This window comes from Ranitomeya variabilis, chromosome 5, assembly GCF_051348905.1.
Source record: "Ranitomeya variabilis isolate aRanVar5 chromosome 5, aRanVar5.hap1, whole genome shotgun sequence".
NCBI lineage: Eukaryota > Metazoa > Chordata > Amphibia > Anura > Dendrobatidae > Ranitomeya > Ranitomeya variabilis.
In genome coordinates, this window is record NC_135236.1 from 135,491,010 (window position 1) to 135,518,419 (window position 27,410).

At 42.1% G+C, this 27,410-nt stretch overlaps 1 protein-coding gene across 2 annotated transcripts in view; it reads right to left on the bottom strand.

The window, feature by feature from the left end:
* Window positions 1-27,410, bottom strand: part of ASB7 (ankyrin repeat and SOCS box containing 7) — a 51,578-nt gene that overhangs the window by 18,302 nt on the left and 5,866 nt on the right. For both annotated transcript variants that reach the window (XM_077263357.1, XM_077263358.1), the window contains exons 3-5: window positions 26,624-26,721; window positions 16,227-16,480; window positions 11,484-12,089 (exon numbers count right to left, since the gene is read on the bottom strand). In XM_077263357.1, the coding sequence (XP_077119472.1) occupies window positions 11,484-12,089; window positions 16,227-16,464 (844 nt within the window). In that variant the 5' untranslated portion in view covers window positions 16,465-16,480; window positions 26,624-26,721. The remainder of the gene's footprint in view (window positions 1-11,483; window positions 12,090-16,226; window positions 16,481-26,623; window positions 26,722-27,410) is intronic.

The following is a 27,410-nucleotide window of genomic DNA, read 5'->3' on the forward strand; positions in this document are numbered from 1 at the left end:
ACTGTTTCAGTCACAATAAATAAATGAAATGAGTCAACATGCATTAAATTGACCATAAAACACCAAAATAAAGGAGGAAAACAAGAGTCCTCAAAAAGACCACCATGATAGGTGAGCTTTCCATTCGGAGAAAACTTGTTTCTTTGTTAATTAAGTTCAAGAGAAAGCTGGTTGCAAAGGGCCATGGTATTTTTGTGAAGTGGAATCAGATAAAATTAGAGAAACTCAACAGTTCATTGAGTTCTTTAGGACTAAGACTGAAATCAATAAATCTACATCTCTGAGTATTTTTTTGTCCAATAATCTGTTATTTATGTGGTGGGGGTTAATTATCTGTTAACCCCCACCACATAATGATACGTAGATTCAATGATCCCATCAGGTTCTCTCTTATCCCGAAATCTCCCTTTCAGGTTTCTGGACTGCGAATGGAAACCACTCAGAGAGGAGCAGTTCCTTCTCAGTCTGAAGAACTGCCCCTTGGGGATGCCCCTCTTGAGCTGTGGCGGATGATAGAGCTCCCACTCCAAAAGTCTATTAGTAGCCGATGGTTTACGAAATAGAGATATGTTTACGGATCATTCCCCCCTGGAGATGTTCAGATGCAGGAAGGAGATGTTATCTCCGCCCACCACATAGGTGAAGAACAAGCCAATATTGTTGGAATTCAGGTGACCATGGAGGACTCAAATGATGTCCTGTCACCAGACTACAGAAGAGGATGTTGATACCTGCCCCAGAATAATATCAGTGGGCACCAGACATCCACGTCCCTAAAGACAAGTGTGTTCTCCCACCAACCCAGGAGCAGGTTGGCATAGGTGGGAGCAGTGACTCCCCATCGCCATGCCCCTGAGTTGGTGGTAGTACTTGCCGTTAAAGAGAAAATGGATATGCCGCAGGACAAACTCCAACAGTTTCAAAAGGAACTTATTTTGTGGTCCCAGATATACCACCTACTTTTAAGATAATATGTCATTGCCTCCAGGCCCACGTAATATCTAATGCTGCTATACAGCGCCTCCACGTCGATTGAGGCTAGAATTGTGTCAGAGTCAACCATGATACCTTCTAGTTTATTAATCCGGTCCATTGTATCTCTGAGATAGGAGAGACGGGCAATTACAAAAGGTTTTAGGAGTTTGTCCAGATAGACACTCAAGTTCTGGCAAAGGGCATCGACCCCCAAGACGATTGGTCTACCCTTAAGGGGGCTGATGCCTATGTGGACTTTGGGAGGAGCATAAAATTTTGCTATCACTTGCCATTTAGGGAGAAGAGCGTCATACTCCTTTTTCAATAATAATCCCGTTTATAAAGCTCCAAGAAGAATTTTGGATAGCTCCAAGGTGTATGTTTCAATAGGATCCCTATGTAGGCGCTCATATGTAGACTGGTCCGACAATCTTTTGACACATGTCAACATAATTATTATCCATTATCACTGTGTTTCCGCCTTTGTCTGAAGGCTTCAGCACCATGTCTCTATTGCTGCCAAGGGCCTCCACGGCCTTCTCCTCCATATAAGATTGGGTCGTAGGTTCATACGTAAAATATGGGCAACCTCTTTTGTGACCAATCTAAGGAAAATCTTGATGCTTCCCATGCCACCAGAGGCAGGCACTCTCACACTTCTAGGCTTAAGATCTGCAAAGGGCCCTTCCCCAATCCCTATTTAGCCTTCCACAGATAAATCTGTAAGTAGCCTTACATCTGGAAGGTACGCCATAGAGATAGCTTGAAGTGTACTGGGTATCATTATTTACAAAGAACATCTTCCATTTGAGTTACCTTGTAAAAAAGTTTAGAGTATAAAATCTAGTTATTATTATTATTTATTGTTATAGCGCCATTTATTTACATGTGAGGAGGGGTATACATAATAAAAACAAGTACAATATTCTTAAACAATAGAAGTCATAACTGGTACAGGAGGAGAGAGGACCCTGCCCGCGAGGGCTCACAATCTACAAAGGATGGGTGAGAATACAGTAGGTGAGGATAGAGCCGGTCATGCAGCGGATTGGTTGATCGGTGGTTACTGCAGGATGTAGGCTTGTCGGAAGAGGTGGGTCTTCAGGCTCTTTTTGAAGGTTTCGATGGTAGGCGAGAGTCTGATATGTTGTGGTAGAGAGTTCCAGAGTAGGGGTGATACGCGAGAGAAATCTTGTATGCGATTGTGGGAAGAGGAGATAAGAGGGGAGTAGAGAAGGAGATCTTGTGAGGATCGGAGGTTGCGTGTAGGTAAGTACCGGGAGACGAGGTCACAGATGTATGGAGGAGACAGGTTGTGGATGGCTAGTTGTAGAGACGAATGTTAGTCCCTTTAGCAATAACCAAAGTCAGATTATGTATGTGAGGATAGATTGATAATCTGATTACTATTGCCCACCAGGGAATCCCCTCTATGTATGACCACTTATTGCTTGTGAGTTTGTGGCGTGGTGCGATTCTGTAGATCGTAAGGGACCACCCCCCTTGCCTCTATAAAAAAAAAAAAAAAAAAAAAAAAAAAAAAAAAAAAGGTGGATGGAGAAGGTGAACCAAAGGATGAAGATTGATTAAAACTTTTTAGTTATTCAGTCCCCCACTGTCCCTAACATTTCCTGTAGTTCCCTCTCTTCCAACGTCTTCCAGATTTTTTATGCGTTCTTGTACCAAGGCTCAATATCTGAGGATTCTATGTCAAACAAGCAAATTCCGAGCAACCCCTCACTAAGTGTTTGTTTCCTATCCCTGATGTTCAATTGGTAACATTCGACCGCTGTCTTAAGATTCTCCTCCCTACTGGAAAACTCAGGAGTTGCCTTGTGTTTAAGTGCTTCCTCAGTTAGTTCTTTTAATCTTGTAGATGTAAAAAGTGAACACATGGCCCAGTTCTAGTCATAGCTATCCAGGTGCACCTAAACAGGAACTGTGGCGCTAGGATTTAACCCCTAGCCTACTTGGCTTTCCTAGAGTCAAGTACTGTAATCTGTGGAGCATTACTGCAAGGAAGAGTGTGAAAGATTGCCAATTCTAGATGTGCCATGGTGATAGACTCGTACCCAAAAAGACTGAATGCTGTCATAAATTCAAAGGGGACTTCAACAAAGTATTAGTTTACTTACGCAACCATATTATTTTAGTTCTTTTTCTACCAGAAAATAATACAGTTTTTCAATGGATTTGTATAGATTAGGCTACTTTCACACTAGCGTCGCTTGCTGTACGTCGCAATGCGTCGTTTTGGAGAAAAAACGCATCCTGCAAAGTTGCCCGCAGGATGCGTTTTTTTCTCCATAGGCTTGCATTAGCGACGCATTGCGACGTATGGCCACACGTCGCATCCATCGTGCGATGGATGCGTCGTGTTTTGGCGGACCGTCGGCACAAAAAAAGTTACATGTAATATTTTTTTTCGTGCGTCGTGTCCGCCATTTCCGACCGCGCATGCGCAGCCGGAACTCCGCCCCCTCCTCCCCGCACATTACAATGGGGCAGCGGATGCGTTGAAAAACTGCATCCGCTGCCCCCGTTGTGCTACTTAACACACTGTCCGTCGGTACGTCGGGCCGACTGTTTGCGACGGCCCGTACCGACGGACTAGTGTGAAAGTATGCACCGAAAGAGAAGAGTGTGAAAGTAGCCTTATGGGTGACCTTTAAAGGTAGAAACAATTCTTAAATATTTCTTCTTGGTGTGATTTGTTACAAAAACTTGACATTGTAACAGGGGTGTGTAGTCTTTATATTCACTGTATGCCCAGGAGATGTGATATGATCAGACTATGCTCCTGTAAGATCAGACACAGTCATTACACAGCAGGGGAACATTTATAAGATTATCTCAGCACAGGAACATTTTATTTAAAAACGTACATTAAAATATACTTTTGTTTGCGAGAAAGTCCCTTTAAGTATTTGCTGCAGACATTTCTGCATGAAAAACGTGTCTCTTGACAGCAAAAACTGATCCATAAAAAAAGGTGCGCTTTTTATGCTCCCCCCCCCCCCCCCCCCCAGTAATTAAAATGGGTGAAAAATGCTGCAAAAAAAGCTGAGAGTTGACATTCTGCAGATGTGAAACTGCTTCAAATCTGCAAGGAAAAAATAAGCAACATGTGCATGAGATGTCAGAAATCTTGTTGACTTAGCTGGTAAAGTAAAATGATTAGTGATGAGCGAGTGTACTCTTTGCTTGGGTGACCTCCGAGTATTTATGACTGCTCGGAGGTTTAGTTTTCATGGCTGGCAGCTGAATGATTTACAGCTAGTAGCCAGACTGAGTACATGTGGGGGTTGCTTGGTTGCTAGGGAATCCCCACATGTACTCAGCCTGGCTAGTAGCTGTAAATTATTCAGCTGCCGTGATGAAAACTACCGTAAATCTCCGAGCAGTCATAAATACTCGGAGGTCACCCAAGCGTGCTGGGGAAAACCCGAGCAATGAGTACACTCACTTATCAATAAAAATGATGCATTTTTTCACCGTCGTCCCGGAGATAAGTGTGGGTCTGTCATAAGACAAGTCCTTTAATTTTCTTTTTTTTCCCCACATAAAAGGGTTTTCCCACAAACAAAAGTTCATTTTAATCAATAGATCTTGGAATAATAATAATTTCTACAATTGGATGTTAAATAAAATATTCTTGTGCCTAGATAATCTTATAAATGTGCCCCTGCTGTGTACGGTGTAATGGCCGTGTCTGACCGTACAGGGACATGGTCTGATCAGATCATACCTGCTCCTGGGCAGTGGAGAAAGCAAAATAATTTACAGACATTAACCCCTTTCCTGACGTGTGCCGTATATACACTGTTTTGAGGAAGCTGCGTTCCCGCAAACAACAGTATAGGTCTCACACTGAGCGCCGTGGCGATCGGGTGCGGGTGTCAGCTCTGTGTGAGAGCTGACACCCCGCAGCAATGGCCACGATCGGTGCTAGCACCGATTGCGGGCATTTAATCCCTCTGATGCTGCCGTCAGTAGTGACAGCGCCATAGAGGAGCATCGCGCAGGGAAAGGGTTCCCTGCTCGCTTGCATCAGGAGAATGCGATGCGATCTCAGGGGCACATTTATAAGATTATCTCAGCAGAGGGACATTTTATTTAAACACATCCAATTGTGGAAATTATTATTATTCCAAGATCTATTGATTAAAAGGAACTTTTGATAATGGTAAAACCCCTTTAAGGGTTGATAATTTAGAGACACAAATCTGACAGCTTCCATACAGCGGGTTTTAAGTTCTAATAATGGTATCTGGGGAAGGAAAAAATAATAATATTGTAACACAGGGGAGTACTTTAGTTGTATAATTTAAGGCAGCATAATTTTTTAGGTTCTTCTACAGAGGAGCTCTTATAAGTCTATGATGGACTTAATAATCCAGAATCACCTTTCAGGTCTACTAAAGAGAACTTTTCTGTATATCCCAGTTATATGCTGTACAAAGTTATGTTGTAGGAGAGGACAGAGTTAAATCATTAGTATTCACCCTATAGAAAGCAGCAGAGCTGGTGAGATCCATTAATAATGATCTTATCTTCTGTACAGTAAATTACCTCGGGCTCATTATCCTATGCTATTCCCAACACTCTCTGATCTTATCCAAGATGTTCATCATCTCGAGGATTCTTTATCAGTCACTTTTTTTGTTTTCTGGCCCTCTGTTCTTCAAAGAACTTTCTTTCAGGTCGGTCAGTATTCAATCCTCATTGGAGCGGTCAGAGTCTTTGGAAAGATTTATATTCTCCCATTAAATCAAACTTATGAAGATTTAATGCTAAAAAGACCCACTCCTTTGAACGGCTCTGGCATGCTGCAAGCAAAGTGACGTGCTTTATTTAATGGCTTGCACAACCAAAGAACCTCACAAGTATAAGCACTTAATCCCCCTTCTCTCAGCAGTTAGACATGCACACTTGGTCTCCTAGTAATACTCAGATCTGTGCTTACTGCCATCTAATCACACACAGTACAGAAGAACATATCTGAATGCCGATGCTGGTAGTTATGGAGGAGAACACATCTCCTGTGATGGCCAGAGGAATGTTCTACAGCAACACCTCATTACATACAGCCGGGAGTGGGCATTTCCTACACAGCACTGTGCAAAAGTTTTAAGCAAGTGTGGGAAAAAATCCTGCAAAATAAGAATGCATTTAAAAATAGACGTCTTAATAGTTAATTTTTATCAATTAACAAAATGCAAAGTGAATTAAGAAAAGAGAAATCTAAATCACCTTCACCTTTAGAACATCACCAATTCATCTAGGTATGTACAGAGTTTTTGAAGGAACTCGGCATGAAAGTGACACCAAACATCTAGGAGAACTAACCACAGATCTGTAGATGTAGGTTGTCACAAAGAGAGAAGATATGATGCAGAGATCAGGGCTCTGTGGGGTGGAGGCCTCATCACTTTCAGGACGCCTTGCTTTTTTCCTACTGAAGACAGTTCTTAATGACATCGGCTTTATGTTTAGAGTTGGTGTCATGCAGCAGAAAAAATTTGGAGAAAGGCAGAAGCCTCCCTGATGGTTTTGCTTAATGGATAAGTATCAGTGTACTTCATAGTATTGAAGACATCATTACTCTGACCAGTTAACACCACCGGTTGCCATTTTACTGCACTCAAGTTCCTCGTTTTCGTGAGTAGGCAAGTCTTGTTTCCATGTTGCAGGCACGTCCATTAAGACCACTTCTGACCACATTTCTCCAAACAGTAGATGGGTATAACTGGGTCCCACTGGTTGCTGCCAGTTCGGAGCTGATGGCACTGCTTGACATCCTCCGATTTAAAAGTGAAGTAAGCATGTGCCTAATTTGTTGCAATAAGTTTCCTTGGCTCACAATGTGTCTATGGTCCTCGACGTTACCATTTCTTGGTGTCATCAATGCTGAGAAATACAGGTGGATACTTATTCACACACAATACCATCAGAGAGACGTCTGATTCGCTACAAATTTGTTCTGCAAGAAAAATGAATCCTAGAAGAGATAATATGGCCACCATAGAGCCCCGATCTCAATATCAATGATACTGCGTGATTACAGAAGAGACAGAAGGATTTGCACAAGCCTACAGCCACAGATCTGTGGTTAGTTATTTGGTTAGACATTTGGAACAATCTCCATGTCAAGGTCCCCCAAAAACTGTGTGCAAGTGTACCTAGAAGACCTGATGTTGTTTTGAAGCCAAAAGGTGATCAACCCAAAATTTGATTTGGCTCAGATTTTTATTTTGTTCATTCCATTTCCAAAATTTAGATTTCTAAATTATTTCTACTAGGTAGCATTTTTTCCACATCAATACTTTTGCACAGTACTGTTTATGCTACAGTTAATACGGAACTACAAGTTCCAGCAGAGTTACATATAATGGATTACGGCTGAATTCACACATCTGTATGTCACAGTACGAATACCATGCACAGACTTTGCAGCAGGACTAGTGACCAGAACATGACTACCTCATACATGTGTATGAGACTGTTGTTCGGGATCTGAGGGACATGAACTATGTCACATGGATGCAGTAATGAAGCCTAATACTAGCCAGCATAGCCGATACGCTCACATGCCAATCCTAAAATATAGCATCTAGTGGCGTGGATAACAACTGGCGATATCTGGAGATTACAATTACACCTGGTGGACATACAATATTCTGAAAAGGAAGCACGCTCTATAGAAAATAGCCATTTCCATGCATTAAGTAGATTTTTACGAGGATCTGACACCATTCCTGACAGGTCTGTTCTAGCAAATAATTCCCCATAGTATTGCATTTCCTCCAGTCAAAGCCGGTGTGTCCTCGCACGCAGTCAGGACTGATTGCTCAGGGACAGAGATGTAGTGACTGGTCTGGAAACACCCAATTGTCATTGTATTCATAAAATAACAGGAGGCATAACAGGTGAGATTTACTAACCAAAAAGTGCCAGAACTCTGGATAAGTTTGCCTCAAAAACTGGCATACATGTCTTCAGACATATTTAGATTTTTTTAGGGTATTTTAGTCAATTTTTGAGCCACACTAGATAGTTTTGAAACATATATAAAAAGTTAATTCAATACCAAAAAAGGTCCAATAGTGGAAAAAAACACCTCCATCAATACAATAAACACATATCCACCAGATATATTACTGGTGAGACAGAGGCTAGGGCAAATATTAGATAAAATATATATTTTTTTATTATTAATTATATAAAATCATACATAAAAAAATCAAGACAAAGGGATTTCATAAAAAATATAACTGATGATATCAATGATGCAGGAATTAAGCAATACTGTGGGTATAACACCAAAAAAGGGTTCAAAAGATATACATAAATAGACATCAAAACCTCAACACTAAAAAAACCATTTAAGTGAAATGCATAGTGCAGTTGATTATATTAGGGCAGAGGAAGGAGGAATAGCCTTACCTAATTGGATTCTAAACCTAAATGGTGCTCCGATATCTGTATATGACCTGCTATATGTCTTAATGTGGTGTATACATAAAGTGCATTGTGCTGTGCAAAGATAAATACCACCGATACATTAACAGCAGCTCACATAAAGAAAAGACATCATAAACTATTTTGGATAACAAAGTAAAAGTATACCCCAGCATATATGTGCTGTTACTCACATCAATGAAATCATCAGTACCCCGACAGCGCCGTTTCGCCATACTGGCTTCCTCAAATGGGGGTGCCCCCATTCTAATATTAGCCTCTATGTCTCACCAGTAATATATCTGGTGGATATGTGTTTAATATATAAAAAGTAGCATTGCTAAGAGAAGTATTTCATAAATCTGGTGAAATTTATTGCATACTCAAAATTTCGGCACAAGCCAACCAAGAGGTCCCAATAAGTAACATGTCTAGCAAGATGAGGAAAATTTACTTTACACATATGTAAAGCTTTCAGCTATATAAATTGACCATCAATACGCACCTTTTTAATGACCTCATATAAAAGAAACCCTTCACCCAACGGCGGGAGAAAATGCAGCAGCCATCAGCTGGACACTATAGCGGACACCTGCATCAGCCACGATCGGTACTGGCACTGAACATGGTCATTTAACCCTCTAAAACCTCCTGTCAATAGTGACAGTGACGTCTAGATAGTTAACAGAGCATGGGGGTCCCTCTTTAAACAGACCGGCAACCTCCGATCGAGTTTGTGTGGTCCTGATGGCTGCGATGGCAATCCAAGGCCAAGTGATAGCCATACAGTCTGCCGGCTAGTTCGCAACATTTCAAAAGTAAAAATAGAATTTTGCATTTCTGTAATTCCACTTTGCATTATAACATTCCTAAAAAGCCCCAGAAGGGTTTTTTCAATGTTTGAAAATTGCCATTTTGTTTTACATGTTTGTCAAATTTCTGATATTTTTATTAAAGGGTTGTCTGGTCCAAACTGGTAAGTATCCAGTCACTCTGTATGATTGCAGACTTACGACTCCCCCTAGAGCACACACTGTGCGCTGCAGGGACTCGCCAGTTTCTGAGCCGGGACCGGAGGTTAGGTATGCGTTATACACACCCCCAGCCAGTGGGCGTGGCCTCACTCCATACACCTGTATTGAGCCTAGGCCACGCCCAGTGGGCGTCTCCGACTAGAGGGCGCGGCCTCACTCCTACAAGTGTATGGAGGGATGAATAATTAGTTCAGATTCAGAGCAAACAATAAACTATGCATAAAGAGACGGCAATCTCCAAATGACTAAAAGGACAGAAAAACTCCCATAAATATATATTCGGAAAAATTGGAGTCTTAGGCTATGTGCACACGTTGCGGTTTTTACCGCGGAACCGCAGCGATTTTGATGCTGCGGGTCCGCAGCAGTTTCCCATGAGTTTACAGTTACATGTAAACCTATGGAAACCGCAATCCGCTGTGCACATGCTGAGGGAAAAACAGCGCAGAAACGCAGCGGTTTACATTCCTCAGCATGTCACTTCTTTTGTGCAGAATCGCTGCGATTCTGCACACATAGGAATGCATTGATCGGCTTACTTCCCGCATGGGGCTATGCCCACCATGCGGGAAGTAAGCGGATCATGTGCGGATGGTACCCGGGGTGGAGGAGAGGAGACTCTCCTCCAGGCCCTGGGAACCATATTTGTGTTAAAAAAAAAAAAAAGAATTAAAATAAAAAATAATGATATACTCACCTCTCAGCGCTGCACGCGGCCGTCTGGTGACGTCACGAAGGTCCTTCTCGCACAGCATCTTTGGAACCGGACCGCCGCGTGTAGCGCCGAGGAGATCGGGACGTCAGAGGGTGAGTATATAACCATTTTTTAATTATTTTTAAAATTACTATTGATGCTGCATATTGCTGCATATGCAGCATCAATAGTAGGAGTGAAACCGCAAGACAAACAGCGATAAATCTGCAGGGATAACCGCAGCGGTTTTGCCCTGCAGATTTATCAAATCCGCTGAGGGAGAACCCGCAGAGGACCCTCCCTACGTGTGCACATAGCCATAAAGTCTGTCAAAGTATGTACAAAAAATAAATTCCTTTTATTAGTACAAAGACATGATGTAAATCACAAAATATCCTATAAAATCAATTATTGCAAAAGTATTCCGGGTAAATTAAAGCGAAGTACACAGGAAAAAAGTTAGAGTCAGGAAAACATCACTGCTTACCAATAGGTGACCGGTAGGATCAAGTTCATAAAGTAATCAGGCCTTGCTGTGTGCAAAAAGATGCCTATAAATAGTGAACAATGTAGTCTAAGGTCACAGATTGATCCTTACCCATGTCGCCCCCCAAAGAAGTCTATGCGAAACACGCGTAGGGGCTGGCAGTCAGGACACATCACAGTGTCACTACCGGTCACCTATTGGTAAGCAGTGATGTTTTCCTGACTAACTTTTTTCCTGTGCTTCGCTTTAATTTACCCGTAATACTTTTGCAATAGTTGATTTTATAGGATATTTTGTGATTTACATCATGTCTTTGTACTAATAAAAGGAATTTTTTGTACATACTTTGACAGACCTTATGACTCCAATTTTTCTGATTTTTTTTATAAGTGTATGGCGAGAGGTCGTGCCCACTGGTCGCGAGTATGTATAACTCATACATACTCTCCAGTCCCAAAACCAGTGAATCCCCGCAGCGCTCAGTGCGTATGATATGGGGACTCGTAAGTCTGTAGTCTCACTGAGTGACTGCAAACTTAAAGCTTTTGACCGGACAACCCCTTTACCACCAAACATAACAACCTAAAAGCACCACTATCATAAAGTACAATGTGTCACAACAAACATTATCAAAATCACTGCGATATGTTGAAACCTTCCAGAGTTATTGCCACGTAAAGTGACACGTCAGATTTTAAAACTCTGGCTTGGTCACTAAGGGGTTAAAGAGGTTGTCATATCTGAGGAAATCCTTTTTCAATACAGCGGAACAGGAGATAAGATGGCTAAGTTATTCTCATACAAGAGTGGATATTATGGCTTAGCTACTTACTTCGTACTTCCTGAAGGAAATCCAGACATGGCCGGCTAGTTTCTGAGATGCTTAGTGATACATCTAATGGGGTCTGGCCCTCATAGTTCCTAGTGTTCGTGTCTGCACCATAATTGTACAACATCCGGGCACACAGGACATCATCCCGGAGTGCTGAAATGTGAAGAGGGGTCTGTCCATCCTCTAGTCGCCCTAAGTTCGTGTCAGCACCTCTTTGGAGAAACATGCGACAGTAAGAATGGTTACTTTTGAGCACGGCATAGCGTAGTAAGAACCCGTTTTGAATATCAATATTGGCGTTATGGTCCAGTAGGATCTTCACGCAGCTGGATCTTTCCCTAATGATTGCTAGCTGCAAGGGAGTTGTGCCTTTGTCACTTAAAGGGTCAACCTCAGCCTTGAACTCCAAAAGCAGTGTCACAAAGGAGTCTCTGCCATAGTGTGCAGCCACATGCAGGGGCGTCCAGCCGTCATTGCTCTTGGCGTTAATGATGTCACCTCGATGCTCAGACTCCAGCAGAAGGCGTGCAATTCGAGCCCGTCCATGCATGGCAGCATAGTGCAATGCTGTGAAGCCACCAATCAGATCCTTCACTGTAGGGTCCGCTGTAACAGAAAACAACAGTGAGGCTAATAAAGAGTACAACTTAAAAGTACAATGGTTAAGGCAATGGGCAGGAGAGGCGCTGGGCAGGAGAGGGGCCGGGCAGGAGAGGCAGTGGGCAGGAGAGGCACGAGGCAGTGGGCAGGAAAGGCGCTGGGAAGGAGAGGCCGTGGGTACGAGAGGCAGTAGGCAGGAAAGGCGCTGGGCAGGAGAGGCAGTGGGCAGGAAAGGTGCTGGGCAGGAGAGGCGCTGGGAAGGAGAGGCAGTGGGCAGGAGAGGCAGTGGGCAGGAAAGGTGCTGGGCAGGAAAGGTGCTGGGAAGGAGAGGCAGTGGGCAGGAGAGGCAGTGGGCAGGAGGCAGTGGGCAGGAGAGGCAGTGGGCAGGAGAGGTGCTGGGCAGGAGAGGTGCTGGGAAGGAGAGGCGCTGGGCAGGAGAGGCGCTGGGCAGGAGAGGCGCTGGGCAGGAGAGGCGCTGGGAAGGAGAGGCGCTGGGAAGGAGAGGCGCTGGGAAGGAGAGGCAGTGGTCACAGGAGGTCCAGGAAGATCAGCCATATTAGGGAGGCATATGAGTGTGTATAAGTCTTTCCTACAGCTATAGTCTCCCCATGTAATGACTTACATGATGATTTATCATGTATCTTTGAGCCGTCTAAAGTCATTACTACTATAAAAGTGACAAGTGTTGCTGCTGCTTTATTCATTCTGACTAAACCTCTGACCTCAGAAATAAAGCCCCCTAGCACCTATTTTCTGGGTTACATCAGATCTGGTACATTTTCCTTTACACTTTTCTCTTACAACTGATCTATTTTCATTTACGGTAAAAACAAAACACAAACAAAAAATGTAAAACCTTTTTATATGTCCTTTTTAGTATACAATGCTCACATGATAGGAGTGACAAAATATAGTGAGAAAAAAGACTAAAGAATATTTATTTTCTTTACTATCCGAAGTGAAAGTCTTCAGGCTGCATTGGCATTTAGGACTGTGGCATTACACAAGTTGACATAAGAGGACTTCCCACCCGGCTATGTCCTCTGATGCCTCCAAATATTGTCTTCCGCGCTTCATGTCCTTGTTAAGAGAAAGCATGTGTCAGAACATCTGCCGATCAGTGGATTTCCTGTGGTCTGGCACGAGTGGTGTAAGGAATTTAGGTAACATGCTCCTCTGTGGCTTGTCGCCCGTCCAAGCAATACAACATACATTATTTAAGGGTCTTCTGGTACACTATGTTCAGTGTGCACAGATTGTGCCCCTGCAGTTTATTTAAATGGAAGTGAAGGGACAGGAAGTGAGTAATGGAAATCTGCTTTCCCCTGACTATGGCTGGATTAATGAGCTATCTGAGGAGACTAGACATCTGGAACATATTCATCGGTTACCTGTTTACTAAGGCAATGTCACAAAATCAAAGCAGCAAAATAAAGGGGCATATAAGACAAAGGAGACCATAATAAGACGCATGACCGTCATTTCCTCCCGGAGACCAGGGAGTAACCCCTAAATTTAGTAAATCACATTTCAGCATTATTGTAAACCATGGCAACCTAGTAAAATACTGCAACCATATTCTACATTTTATCATTACTAGCTGGTCACCATACTTCACCATAACAAAGATACTCCGTTATCACACTAGGTACAAACACAAAGGTTTATTGCAACAAACATGACAGAAATTGGACATTTATACCCGGCTGGGAAGAATGGACAACCCTCATAATTAACGGGTTAGGCTGAATACGCCTATAACCCTGTATCCAGAATGCGTCATACTAACAATTATCAATAGGGCACTACCAAAGAATTTACCTTACAGCAGGGAGTAGGGGCGGTGACCCTTATTTTTGGGATTGGTGGGGGTACCGGCAGCTGCAGTTTCATTGACATGTCAGAAAAAAAGATGTATAGCTTAACAATTTTCTACTAGAATTGCCCCCAACATATAGCTGGTCACACAATCCTCCTGTTGGGCTCCTGAGCGATCAGCTTCAAACCTATTAAGTACTGAATTCTCCTCTGTTGCAGCACAGAAACAGAAAAATACTGCCTTACATGGCGGCCAGTGGAATAATTGGGCCATTCTTGTAGTGCCAGAGACCAAGTCAGTCCTGACCAGTGAGAGGCGCTCTTTACAGCCACTATTAACAGTGGGATCCTGAACAGGAGAAGCTCATCTCCCAAGTATACCTCTGACAGAACGCTACAACATATACCACTCTACAGGCAAAAGTCGCACATTGGCTCCTGGTTATAATAAAAGGCATACCGCGCTGTATACTTCATAATGTGTCCGTCTGCATAAGGGAGCATTGCAGACAATGCTTTTCTATACAGTGAAAGCCAGCATATGCTGAAAAGGGCACTGCATAGGCATCCTCTGTTATCGCAGTGGGTATGGACGTTATCATCCACTGTCCTCCAGTTGTGCGCTCAGATGGAATTTTTGACAAATATTAAATTGAAATAATTGAGAACTAAGCCATTCTGATAAGAGAACATATGTGCGAACATAAACTAACAATAATTTTGTAAACGTTTTTATATATTATAGATATTGCACATTGCTGCTTGTGGGGGGTCCGAGTCCTGAAGGGCGCAGTTCCTGCAGAGCTGCGAGCATAGAACAGTGTTCGGGCTCAATATTAAGTCTGAGGGTCTGACAAGAGCAGTGTTTTGACTGATCAGTGGTGATCTCAGGACCTGGACAGCCCCCTCCGCACCGATCAGCAGCACTACAATATATAAAATCTTTTACAAAATGATAGTTAACAGATATTTAATGAGTCTTAATAAATCTTCCACACTTATGACCAGCATGTTTCCAATTACAATTAAAACACATGAAGACATCACTTTCGCACTAGAAACCACAACAAAAAAACCATCATCTCTGGCAATTAAATCAGAGAAATAAAGACATCGGCAGATTGACATCACTGCGACGCTATGTTTGCACAACATATGGATCTGCTCAGTGTAATCTTTATGCTCATGTTCAGAACAGAATATATGGAATATATTAATGATTCATATGAAAAGACATTAAAAAAAGTTCATATAAGGCATGATCAAAGGGTACTAACATTTCACAATTAGGGTATGTCTCCACGTTCAGGATTGCATCAGGATTTGGTCAGGATTTTCCATCAGTATTTGTAAGCCAAAACCAGGAGTGGGTGATAAATGCAGAAGTGGTGCATATGCTTCTATTATACTTTTCCTCTGATTGTTCCACTCCTGGTTTTGGCTTACAAATACTGATGGAAAATCCTGACCAAATCCTGATGCAATCCTGAACGTGGACACATACCCTTACACATTGTGAGCCCCGACGGGTACAAGGAATGAAAGCTGTGCTAAATATGCCTTGTGGAATAACTCTGAACTCAGTGAGTTGGCAAGAGACAAAAAGTTTCATGTGCACGCCGCCGCTCTACCAGGTCCTCGATAGGCTGTAGGAGCACTCTTCTGCAAAGCATACAATTATTACAGTATGTGCCATTACTGTAAGATTAATTGTTCTCTGCAGTTCCCTAAAAACACTAGGTCTGATACCTATCTCCACCTCAGAGCAACCATAAGAGCTTATAATTAGGCAAGTACTGTATCTACATATCTCTTGATGTGGACCAAGCAGGGTAATCCTTGTCCTGGAGGCATTCTGTGGGTGTCATCGCACACATTGGTAAATTTACAGCATTTGATGGACACTATAAAAGATAGAGATATCTATATACATATGATGTGCTGCCATCTCCTGGCAATAGAGCAATATGGCATCAGACTGCTTCAAAATTGTACAGCGGGAACATTCAGAGCAGAAATTGTTCCTAAGTTTTAATGAAAATTAATGGCAGTAGTTAATGGTAATAACCAGAGAAGTATTTAATAATCATTGAGTAACAACTTTCACCTTCTTAAGGTCCCAGTGAATCTGTGCATTAAATGGGCAGGCACAAATTACAGTGGGAACCAAGCAAAAAAAAAAAAATGTAGCTGACAGCTTCCCTCAATAATCCTGTGTGGTCAGAACAATGTTGGCGGACCAGTCACATGAACAAGCGTTTTTCCCAACCAGAAAACACTTTCGCATAAAATGTTTGGCTCCTCATAAAACAACGTGCATCTCACCTCCATGTTCCAGGAACACTCTCACACATCTTTCTTTCCCTCTGGCAGCTGAGAAGTGCAGAAGCGTCCACCCGTTCGTATCACGGCCATTGGGGGAGTAGCCCTGCTCTAGCATTGTGCGGACGGTGTGGACATCGCCTACAGCCACTGCCCCCTGGATCCGCAATTCCTCCTGCAGCTCAGGATTCCTGCGGCAGTGATGATGTAACATCCTCCACGCTCTGCTCTTCCTCCACATAGATTCAAGTGGTCACCTGAAGTCACAAATATACAGGATTATCATTTCCATCAGCAGATCACAGGGCAATGATTGCAGAGTTATTGCATTAAGGGCACCTTGGATGTAACGGGCACAAGCGGTGTCATCCCATTGACATCCAGTCGCAAACATAAGATGTTGATGGATGGCCATTGCAGCAAGAGCTCGAATAAGGACCACCAGGACTGGCTTGGCTATGTGGGCCTGTATGGCTTCTTATAGCTGGCAAACATGAATCTTATCTAATCGTATTAATTTACCGGATTTATGTACATGTACAGTGCATTAGAATACTATTATGTTTTATCACAGGAGTGTTTCTGCCACGTCTGCAGCCCTCTGGGGTCATCATAAATTAAGTAAGTAACACAGGAGCTACAGCAGCCACCAGAACTAGATCACTTACTTCATTTATAATGACCTCAGAGGGCTGGAAAACATGGTAGAAACACTCACTCCTGTGATAAAACAGGCAGAAGAAATGTTACCACAGACAGCAGCAGCTGCGAGCCTCTGCTGTCAGCTTTATATGCTCTTATCATGACTTATGCTTTATCGTTTGTCCAGGAGCTGTGGCATGTGCCAACCATGAACTGGAGAGGCTCTGCATGGTCAGACAACAAATAAGACAGTCATAGAAAGGGCACATATATAGGATCTCAGCAGAGAAACATTTTTCTGCTTTCCAGTGCATCACATGGTAAAATTAATATAGTGTTAATCAAAATCCAATTTGTTCTGCAAAAACCAAGTCCTCATATGACAACTACTTCCATTCTGAGTGCAGTCCATGAAAAAGCCTGACATTGCGCGAACCAATGTTATTCAATAGGGCTGTTAATATGATCACTAAACACAAACAATGTCTGTGTGACAAAAAAAAATTGCAGCATGCGCTATTCTTGCCCCTTCAAGTCTATGGGTGCGGAAAAGGAAAAAAAAAATGCATCTCATACAGGTCACACATAAAAAATGACTTTTTATGGAAACATTGCAATTCTTTAACATAGGAAACTGTATTTGGTCTTGCAGATTTTAAAAGCTGCAAATGTATAAATATGGATGCCATATGGGTGACACATGTATGACAACACAGATGAAAATTAATCCACATTTTCTGGACGCAAATCAGGCGATTTATTGTACCCTTGATTGATCTTAGCCTAAGCCTCATTCAGAAGTCAGGGGCATATGATGCTGTCAAGCTCAAGTCATGAGACCGAGTAACAAAGATGTCCGAGTAAGGCTTTATAGAGAGACATCTTTCTTAAGTTAGTCATTTTTAGACACCTCTAGCATGGGTCTATCCTCAAGGAGGACTTAATGTGCATTAGTCACGCTAAAATGGGAGCGTATGTGGGCTTGTGTATGTGGGAGAATGATGTAAAAGGGTCATTATACCAGCTCAGCCCCATTCTGTCACCTGTAAATTGCCCAATGTTTCTCTGTGTATCTCGTAGTGTAGTAAGAACGCGGGACTATCTCAGATAAGGACAGACTACTCTACATATACTCAGGAAAAGTATTATGTCTGAGTCCATTACACTCCGACCAGGAAAACAGTGTGATGAGCCATTTATTGCTGGTGTTCTTGTGAGGGCAGCCAATCGTCCAGACAGGTCAGTCTGGAAAAATAGGGCACTTTTTTGCCCTGTCTAAAAGAAAAATTTAAAGCACCATGATAATTTTTAAGCTGAAGAAAGTTGCACAAATTATTTTGACTGTATTTATCATTTTACAGTGTATATAGTTGATGTCTTCATATGAGTAGAATGGGCTGTAGACATGGATCAATTTGAATCATAATGATTTATTATGGTTTTCCAATGTGTCCGTAAAAATATTGTCTGTGATTTTTTTTTATAAACTGTCCAGAAAAAAAAAAAAGTAAAACTTGATAACCCTCATGGTGTGAGTGGAAAAAGGACCCCAAGTCCTATAACCCACATTACTGGTCCTCTCTCTTCAAAGTGTAAGGGGGATTTACTTATGGAAGGCCCATTCCAGGGGTATGGTGCTGGTTTTTTTTTTTAAATAATTCCTATACTGTCTGTTCTCGCCTCAAAAAATTATAAGGGAAAGTCCCGCTCCAATCAGTGTTTTATAGGGAATCTGTCAGAACCATGATGTAGGGACAGAGACCCTGACTGAAGTAATGTGTCACTTACTGGGTTGTATTTTACTAGTTAAAGCTAATCAGTATTTGATCTGCAGGATTAGCACTACAGGACAAGCTGCCTCATGCCTCCTAGTCCAACCACACCCCCAGCACTCATTAGCAGCTTTCTGTCAATGAACAATGTACACAGAAAGCTGGCAATGAGTGGTATTGGCGGAAATACACACCTCAGCATTCAGAGATCTGCTACATCCGCAGCAGAGAGAAGTGTGATCCCATCACAACTACAGTTGAGCGAATATGTTCGGAGACTGTCGTCAAATCTGAATTTGCCATATTTGTGCAGAATTTATGTTTGATGATCGGTTCGGAACATATTCAGTAATTTCTACTTCCATTGATGTTCGGTGAATATTGCAAAAACAATATTCAATAACGATCGTAATCCGAATCGAATTTTTAAAAATTTGCTCAACTCTTATCAGAACTGCTGCACCAAGTATCATGCTGCTGTCAGATAAAATTGCAAAAACCTGCTGACAAATTCCCTTCAATAGATATCCGTCAGCGGAAAATGACTAATGAAACCAAGAGCAGGTCTTCATGTGACCGAGCAGTTCAGTGTTCATTCCCATCTACTTGCTTTCTATCTATTTCTGCTCTCTTTTGGCTCCTATGAAACTAGAGGCGTCAATCAAAGGTGAGCAGAGAGAAGTGGAAAGGTGCACAAATCTGCTCAGCTACGCCAAGGGTGCGCCGAGCGCCTGCACGTGTCATTTTTGGGGTCATTCCACCGGCGGGATTCCCTCCTTCCACCTCCCTCCTACTTCGGTAAGCCTTTTGTCCACAGCGGCTGTTGCGGTATGGGGTATTTACTTATTTGACATGGAGCACTTGCTGGAACTTATTCTGTTTACCGGGCACAGCAGTGACTACTTAGCTTACCGTGGTATTAGTGTTTTGTACATGGAGCCGTTTTTCCCTGCTCCCTATGTAGTTGTATTTGAGTACTAAGATGGTGTAGGGATGGTCGTTTTTCTCCCCTTCTATGTGATTTCTCGTGTTACACGTGCATTCAATACTGTTGTCCGTTTTTAATATTTATACCAATAAAGATTTTTTCTTAAACGTATCTTTATTATGTGCTCCTTGTTCTCCTCCCTTTGCACGTCTCATTTTAAACTGACAGCAATGCATTCAATGACTTTTTAGTTTCTATACAGACTTCTCATCTAGCCTTACCTTATATTACGTACAAATCATAGACCTGTATAACAAACAATTACCTAAAGAACTGCAGCACCTGCACATGCCAGCATGATGACAGAGCCAGATGGTGCGGCAGTCACATTCACCTTCTTCGGGTGGACGAAGCTTCAGCTGCCACACGTCTGGCTCTACTAGTGCTGTCAAAGAAGAGCTGCAGCTAATCAGACATTTGGGGTGAAAGTTCTTAAACCATTTACATCTATTTTCGTGTGAACAAAAACTCCAACAATTTGAAAATTTTAACTTCTCAAGGGGGCCACTGTCAGTCCAACAGATTCACTACATCTTTTGGTGGGCCAAAATTCGGCTTTTCTTTTTTTAAAGTGTACCTGTTAGAAGGATTCTGCCCCCTAGTCTACATATAATCTCATCAGTAGCCACTGCCATCTCCTATCTCAGTCATGTAAAAAAATCTGTATTCACTGAACACAGATTTCACCCGAGAGTTTGGCAAATGAACGACCATTCCTGGCAGAAAAAGAAGCAGAGTTCCATGATAAGGTATACTACAAAGTTGCTTATTATTACATGTACTATTGATTTATGAAATAAAAAATAAAAAGATGGGAACACTTTATCCCCTTTCCGACATGTGCCTTAATAGTATGTGCATGAGCCCGCACCTTTCTGGGCACATGACAGCCGACATGTGCCCGCAACAGCTGAGGGTGGGATCGCGATCCACCTGCGGCTGTTAACTAGTTGAATGACACCGTCAATCTCTGGCAGCGGCTTTTAACTCGAGCTTACCGGAAGCGAGTCGCTAATCCCGCCCATCAGTGACCCCATCACATGATTGCAACAGGTTGGCATGACAAACAGAGGTCTGAAGTAGAACTCTGTGGTTCTCATTGCCAGATTGCTATGAGCACTGCCCCGGGGGTTGGCACTCATAACAAGTGAGCCTTTCCGTTACACACAAGTAATCTGATCATCACCTGTGTGTAGCAGAAGCGATCAAAGTACTGCAGCTTCTAGTCTCCCATGTAGAATACTGAAGCATGCAAAAAGTAAAAAAAAAAAAAGTTTTTAAAAATATTAAAGCCCGCACCATACCAGGCATAGATGGCATCTGCAGGTGACAGAAGTGACCAGAGCTTGCTCCAATTTCTTTAGTTTAATTAAATGCCACTGACAAATCTCTGACAGCGGCATGTCAGTACTGATGCACATACACACCGGCTTCCACAGGTCCCAAGTGACATGATCACTGGAAACAGGCGGGTTGTGTCATGTCAGCAAGGGGTTTGCTGAAGGGTCTCGGAGCTGCCACCTTGCTCATCCTCTGAAGCTTAGCTCCATAGAACCACAATTTTATTATATTCTGCACTACTCGGTCCTTGCAGTATATAGTCAAAGCTCACAAAAAATTGCAGGTTCAAGTCCCATAAGATGGCCAAAAATACAGTAAAAAAATAATTCAGTTTTTAAAAATATTTTAAAAATGTATACATATTTTTTTTTCAAATCTCCACTTTTTTCCTCCCACTAAAAATAATACAAAAACAAAATAAACATACCGTTTTTGGTGCTGCTGCATCCGTAAAAGTTTGATCAAAATAAAAAGCAATACTTTCCTCATCAATCTCTCTGTTCTCCCAATCTAACACTATCACGTCTCTGCTTCCGACTGCAGCAATGATGCCCCACTGCAGGGAAATGTAAACACTGCAGCCAATCACTGGCTACAGCGGTGCTCCACTAAAGCCAGGCATTAAAAGCAGGAATCACATTGCTGCAACCGCAATAGGGACAACGGTGATCGGTGAGTTGAGTATTGCTTTTCTTTCTTAAATTATTTCTTCATTCATTGGAACAAATCTTCACTTAGAAAACCCCTTACCAGACCATGTTACGACACCTGTTTATTCAAGCGTTTCACGGTTAAAGGATATTCTATTTTAGCACTTCGTTTCTAACACGTATTTTGATATATAATATGAGCTAGTTAGCAGAATCACATTTGGCTACGGCTGCAAACATGTTGGTGAGCCAAAATTCGGCTTTTCAGTTTTTTTATTTATTTTTTTAAAGGGAAGCTGTCAGCAGGATTGTGCCCCCTATTTTACATACTGCATACCTTATTGTTTCAGGGAGAAAAAAAATTACAATCATCATGCAGGAACTGCGCTGTAGCAAGATCGCATCTATAATATCCATATATTCATTTTATTTAGTGATATAAATTTCTTGAGAAAAAAAAAATGTCTTCCTCAAAATGGCGCTGGCCGCGCTAGCACAGTACAATAATGCAGAACACGATAGATGCAACTGTGCAGGCGCCACGCCAACTTGGTGGAGACAATTTTTTTTTCTTATAGCAAAATGGTGCTGGCAGTGACGCCTGCTCAGTAGGATCAGTAGCGTTCTGAATTATAGTACTGCGTAGGCGCAGCCAGCACCATTTTGAGGAAAAAAAAAATTTTTCTTAAGAAATTTATATCACTAAATAAAATGAATATGTGGATATCATAGATCGGATCATACTGCAGCACAGGCGTCGCAACCGGCACCTGCATGATGAATGTAATTTTTTTCCCCAAACAATAAGATATAATACAGTATGTAAAATAGGGGGCAGGTCAGTAACCTGTCATAAGCCATACAGATGAATATGTAAGCAGGGCACCACATGAAGACCCACACAGGCCGCCCCGGAGCACGAGTATATCAATAACTGAAAATTACAAATAAAGATTAATCCCTTCAAGTCGCGGCCCTTTTTCGTTTTTGCATTTTCGTTTTTCGCTCCCCTCCTTCCCAGAGCCATAACTTTTTTATTTTTCCGTCAATATGGCCATGTGAGGGCTTATTTTTTGCGGGACGAGTTGTACTTTTGAACGACACCATTGGTTTTACCATGTCTTTTACTAGAAAACAGGAATAAAATTCCAAGTGCGGTGAAATTGCAAAAAAAGTGCAATCCCACACTTGTTTTTTGTTTGGCGTTTTTGCTAGGTTCACTAAATGCTAAAACTAACCTGCTATTGTGATTCTCTACGTCATTACGAGTTCATAGACACCTAACATGTCTTCTTTTATTTTTTATCCAAGTGGTTAAAAAAAATTCAAAACTTTGCTTAAAAAAAAAAAAAAAAAAGTGCCATTTTCCGATACCCGAAGCGTCTCCATGTTTCGTGATCTGGGGTCAGGTGAGGGCTTATTTTTTGCGTGCTGAGCTGACGTTTTTAATGATACCATTTCGGCGCAGATACGTTCTTTTGATCGACCGTTATTGCATTTTAATGCGATGTCGCGGCGACCAAAAAAACGTAATTCTGTCGTTTCGGATTTTTTTCTCGCTACGCTGTTTAGCGATCAGGTTAATGCTTTTTTTTTATTGATAGATCGGGCAATTCTGAACGCGGCGTTACCAAATACGTGTAGGTTTGATTTTTTTTTTATTGTTTTATTTAGGATGGGGCGAAAGGGGGGGGTGATTTAAACTTTTATATTTTTTATATTTTTTTCATATTTTTAAAAACATTTTTTTTTTAACTTGTGCCATGCTTCAATAGCCTCCATGGGAGGCTAGAAGCTGGCACGACTTGATCGGCTCAGCTACATAGCAGCGATCATCAGATCGCTGCTATGTAGCTGAAATGCAGGTGTGCTGTGAGCGCCGACCACAGGGGGGGCGCTCACTGCAGGCCGGCATCAGTAACCATGACCTCTATGGTTACTGTCCTGACACATCGCCGACCCCCGATCATGTGACAGGGGTCGGCGATGACGTCATTTCCGGCCGCCCGGCCGGAAGCGGTAGTTAAATGCCGTTGTCTGCGTTTGACAGCGGCATTTAACAGGTTAATAGTAGCGGGTGAATAGCGATTTCACCCACCGCTATTGCGCGCACATGTTAGCTGTACAAAACAGCTGACATGACGCGACTTTGATGTGGGCTCACCGCCGAAGCCCACATCAAAGCAGGGGACCAGACATGCGCCGTACTATTACTGCGCATGTCGTGAAAGGGTTAAACAACAACCACAAGGCGGATTTCATCAACCCAGGTATCATTGTAACCAGTATAACGGCATCGACCTGATACTGTCTGTAGGTTACTGTGCACAATCCTGCTGACAGGTTCCTTTTAATATATTTGACTCATTTGTTTTATTTTTTACTTTTTTGTGCTTTGCCTTGTTCACCTGAAGGTCGGACAAAGTCATATAAGGAAATCATTTATTATTACATCGCATATTTTACCTGCAAGAGAAACCATCATAACTGTTCCAGTTTCATGTGAAAACAGACATGCTGATGTGAGTGATGAATCGGGGCTGTTCGGGGTCTAGCTAGACTTAGAACGTGAAAAATGTTTGAAAGTGGCCCAATTTTGGACCGTCAGTCTCCTAAAACAAACACGACCGTCTCATATCTATTTACGAGGCTGTTGAGTACGGGTCAGCAAACTTGCAGTCAGTCCGTTTATCCTGGTCCGTACACTGAATGTGATAGATGGAGATGGATGTGCGCAACTTGCCTTAGAGGCTTGGACATTTCACAATTTTGCTGAAAATTAAAGAAGTTGCCCACTACTTTTACATTGATACCCTAGTCTTAGGATAGGGCATCAATATCTGATTGGCCGGGGCCTGGCAGTCAGCAACCCCAAAGATCAGCTGGTATCAGTGCCGGCGGCCGGACGTACTTACTTGCAGTGCATGGCCATCTACTTGTAGTGGCCGGGGCTGTCTACTGCACATCCGCATCCTATTTAATTGAATAGTACCCTGCGGCGGCTACTACAAGTAGACGGTGAAGCTCTGCAAGTAAGAACTTCCGGCCGCCGCTGCCGACATGAGTAATGGCTGATCGGCAAGGGTGCTGAGTTCCAGACACCGGCTGATCAGACAAAAGTAGTAGACATAAGAACCTACAATATGGTCACCATAGCTACTTGGGACCATACCCCTAAAGCCATATACATAAAACCAAAAAGTCTCACTTGAATATGGGCAAAATCGCTATTATATATATACATAAGAGTGAGTAATAGTCAATAATACCAATAACATATGGGTGCCCAAGAGGAAAAGATCAAATGAGAAAAAGAACGGGGTATTAATGCAAATATATGGTTTTATTACACATATAAATATACAGACATAAAGTGCATGATGAAGTAAGACAACCAAAGACTGTCGGCAATACGATGGTAATGTGCCGATTAAAGGGAAAAATGAAAAAAATGAAAAAAACTGTGTGGTCACCGGCGTGACAGCACTTGGCGCAATGAAATTGTATGCGCCACAATTCCGTATCTATCTGATAGAGGTACAAAGCTATATAGGTAATGGCTGTAATAACTCACAATGAGATCTTAGGAGCATGCTGGATACAACGCTAACGTAACTAATACCATAAGTGGAAGTAAAGTGTATAAGTTAGTCGTCCACCATGAACAGCCAGAAAAATAGTTAGATCGTATTACCTTCAGACATGGTGCGGATGGTGTGCTAGAACGCCGGTGAACCACACAGAAGCCTCGACGCGCGTTTCACCGTCCTCGGCTTCGTCAGGAGGCGTGGTTTAACGGCAAAAAAGCGGACTATAAATATGTGGCCAGGAGTCCTGATAGGCGAATCGAAGCGCCATGATGTGTGATGTGCCCGCCCAGCGGCGCAGCCGGCCGGCGCGCCGCATGGACGATGGGAAGGAGGAAACACGTCATCGCTCCCCATCGCCATAGCGACACGTACAGCCCACAACGCCGCCGGGGGGGCACAGCGCACACAGAAGGGCGCTTCTGCGCATGGCAGGAAGGCAGGTATACAATGCTGCCACTGAGACGTACGTGTATGAGCGCTCAGGAGAGAAAATCAGATGATCAACAAAAGAATAAACGCTAGGCTCTGCCATTTAATGACCGTCGGAGCATATTTGTCATAACCCCTGGAATAGATAACACTCAGTACGGCGGTCTATAGGATGATGGACAATAATACCAATCACCTCATATATATATATATAATCTTGCAGTGAAGATTTAAAAGACTGCTAGGTTTACTCAGGGACAATGCCTCTATAAAAAATAAAACAAATAAGTTATATAGCTGTAAATAATACGGCATGGGAAGTATGTGATGACAATACATATAAAAAATATAAAATATTCAGAAATACCAGTCACATGTTAAGAAAATATTTATAACACATACAGATCTTTTGTGTTTGTCCTTTTCTTTGCTGAAATTGAGAGATATTTATAGATATAAGATGATGACATGATCTCTTAAACGAAAAATGATTTTCTTTTTTCTCTTTTCTCTGCCAGTACGTGATGCGCTATGAATATGTGATTCAATGCTGAGAATTCATAATGAAGGACTCGTAAGTAGCTGACCATAAATCTGACCATAAAGTAGTAGACAACCTCTTTAAATAATCACCAAGACCAAGAGATGCCCTGGTGTTCTCAGACTTGTGGATACATTGATCAAGAAGGCAGAAAACGTAAAAACCCATTTTGATGGTAATGACACTTGTATTTGTGTTTAGAAAATTTAATAAAAAAGTTTTAAAGTTAAAAAAAATAAAATAAATAAGTAAATATAAAAACCCATTTCTCCCTCCTCTAATTGGCTCCTGAGCACAAAACCTGTGGCTGCACAATCCTCTGTACACCTACTGCCCTTCAGCAATACACAATAATGGCTCTTAGCTTCCACATAAAATTAATATTTAAGGGGGTAACCATGCCACCTGACAGGCCATCATAGTGGCCATTACTGGAAATGGAAATACCTCTCAGTGCTGTGACTATTTCCTTTTCGAACAGTGGTGATGTCTCTCTTGACCTGAGGTACTGAACCACTTCATGTCCCCAGAGTGAATGTTTTCACCTAATGTAATATAGAAAAAAGACAGACAAAAAATTACAACTGTTGTAGGGATAATGCAGCAAATCGAATACATTTATGCCAAGTATATATAAATATAGATAGCAGCAGTTCATCAACAGTATCTTCTCAAACAAGGCCTGCAGCAATCAGATGATTAGTGGGCCAGCTAACCCCATAATAACTTTTCAGAAGCCCAATGAATTATTTCCTAGCTGTGCGGTGGGCTAAAATTTAGAAAGAGGATTCTGCCCCCTAATGGCAAACACAAATGCCTGCCAATTACCAGATATTTAGCAATCACACTTATTTATCAACACTAGCCCTGCCCAGGAGAGGATGGTGGTGGCGTGAACATTAAATATTCACATTGGGTTTATTTTCTTCAAAACAAATGGAGGGAGGTAAATGAAGTTGTGTCAATTAGCCTGTTTTTCTTTAATGGTTTTGTTTCATGAAGACAACCCTGAACTGCCCTCTCTGCCTTATAGTAGATACTATATAAGAACAGCTCATGTTCTGGTGGACTAAGGGTACGTTCACACAGGACTTTTTTGCTGCTTTTTTTTATGCTAATTTTCAGCTGCTTTTTACAGTACCAGTAAAGCCTATGAGATTTCAGAAATCTCATGCACACACGTTGGTTTTTTGTTTGATCAGTTTTTTCTGCTTTGCTGCTTTTTTTGGACATA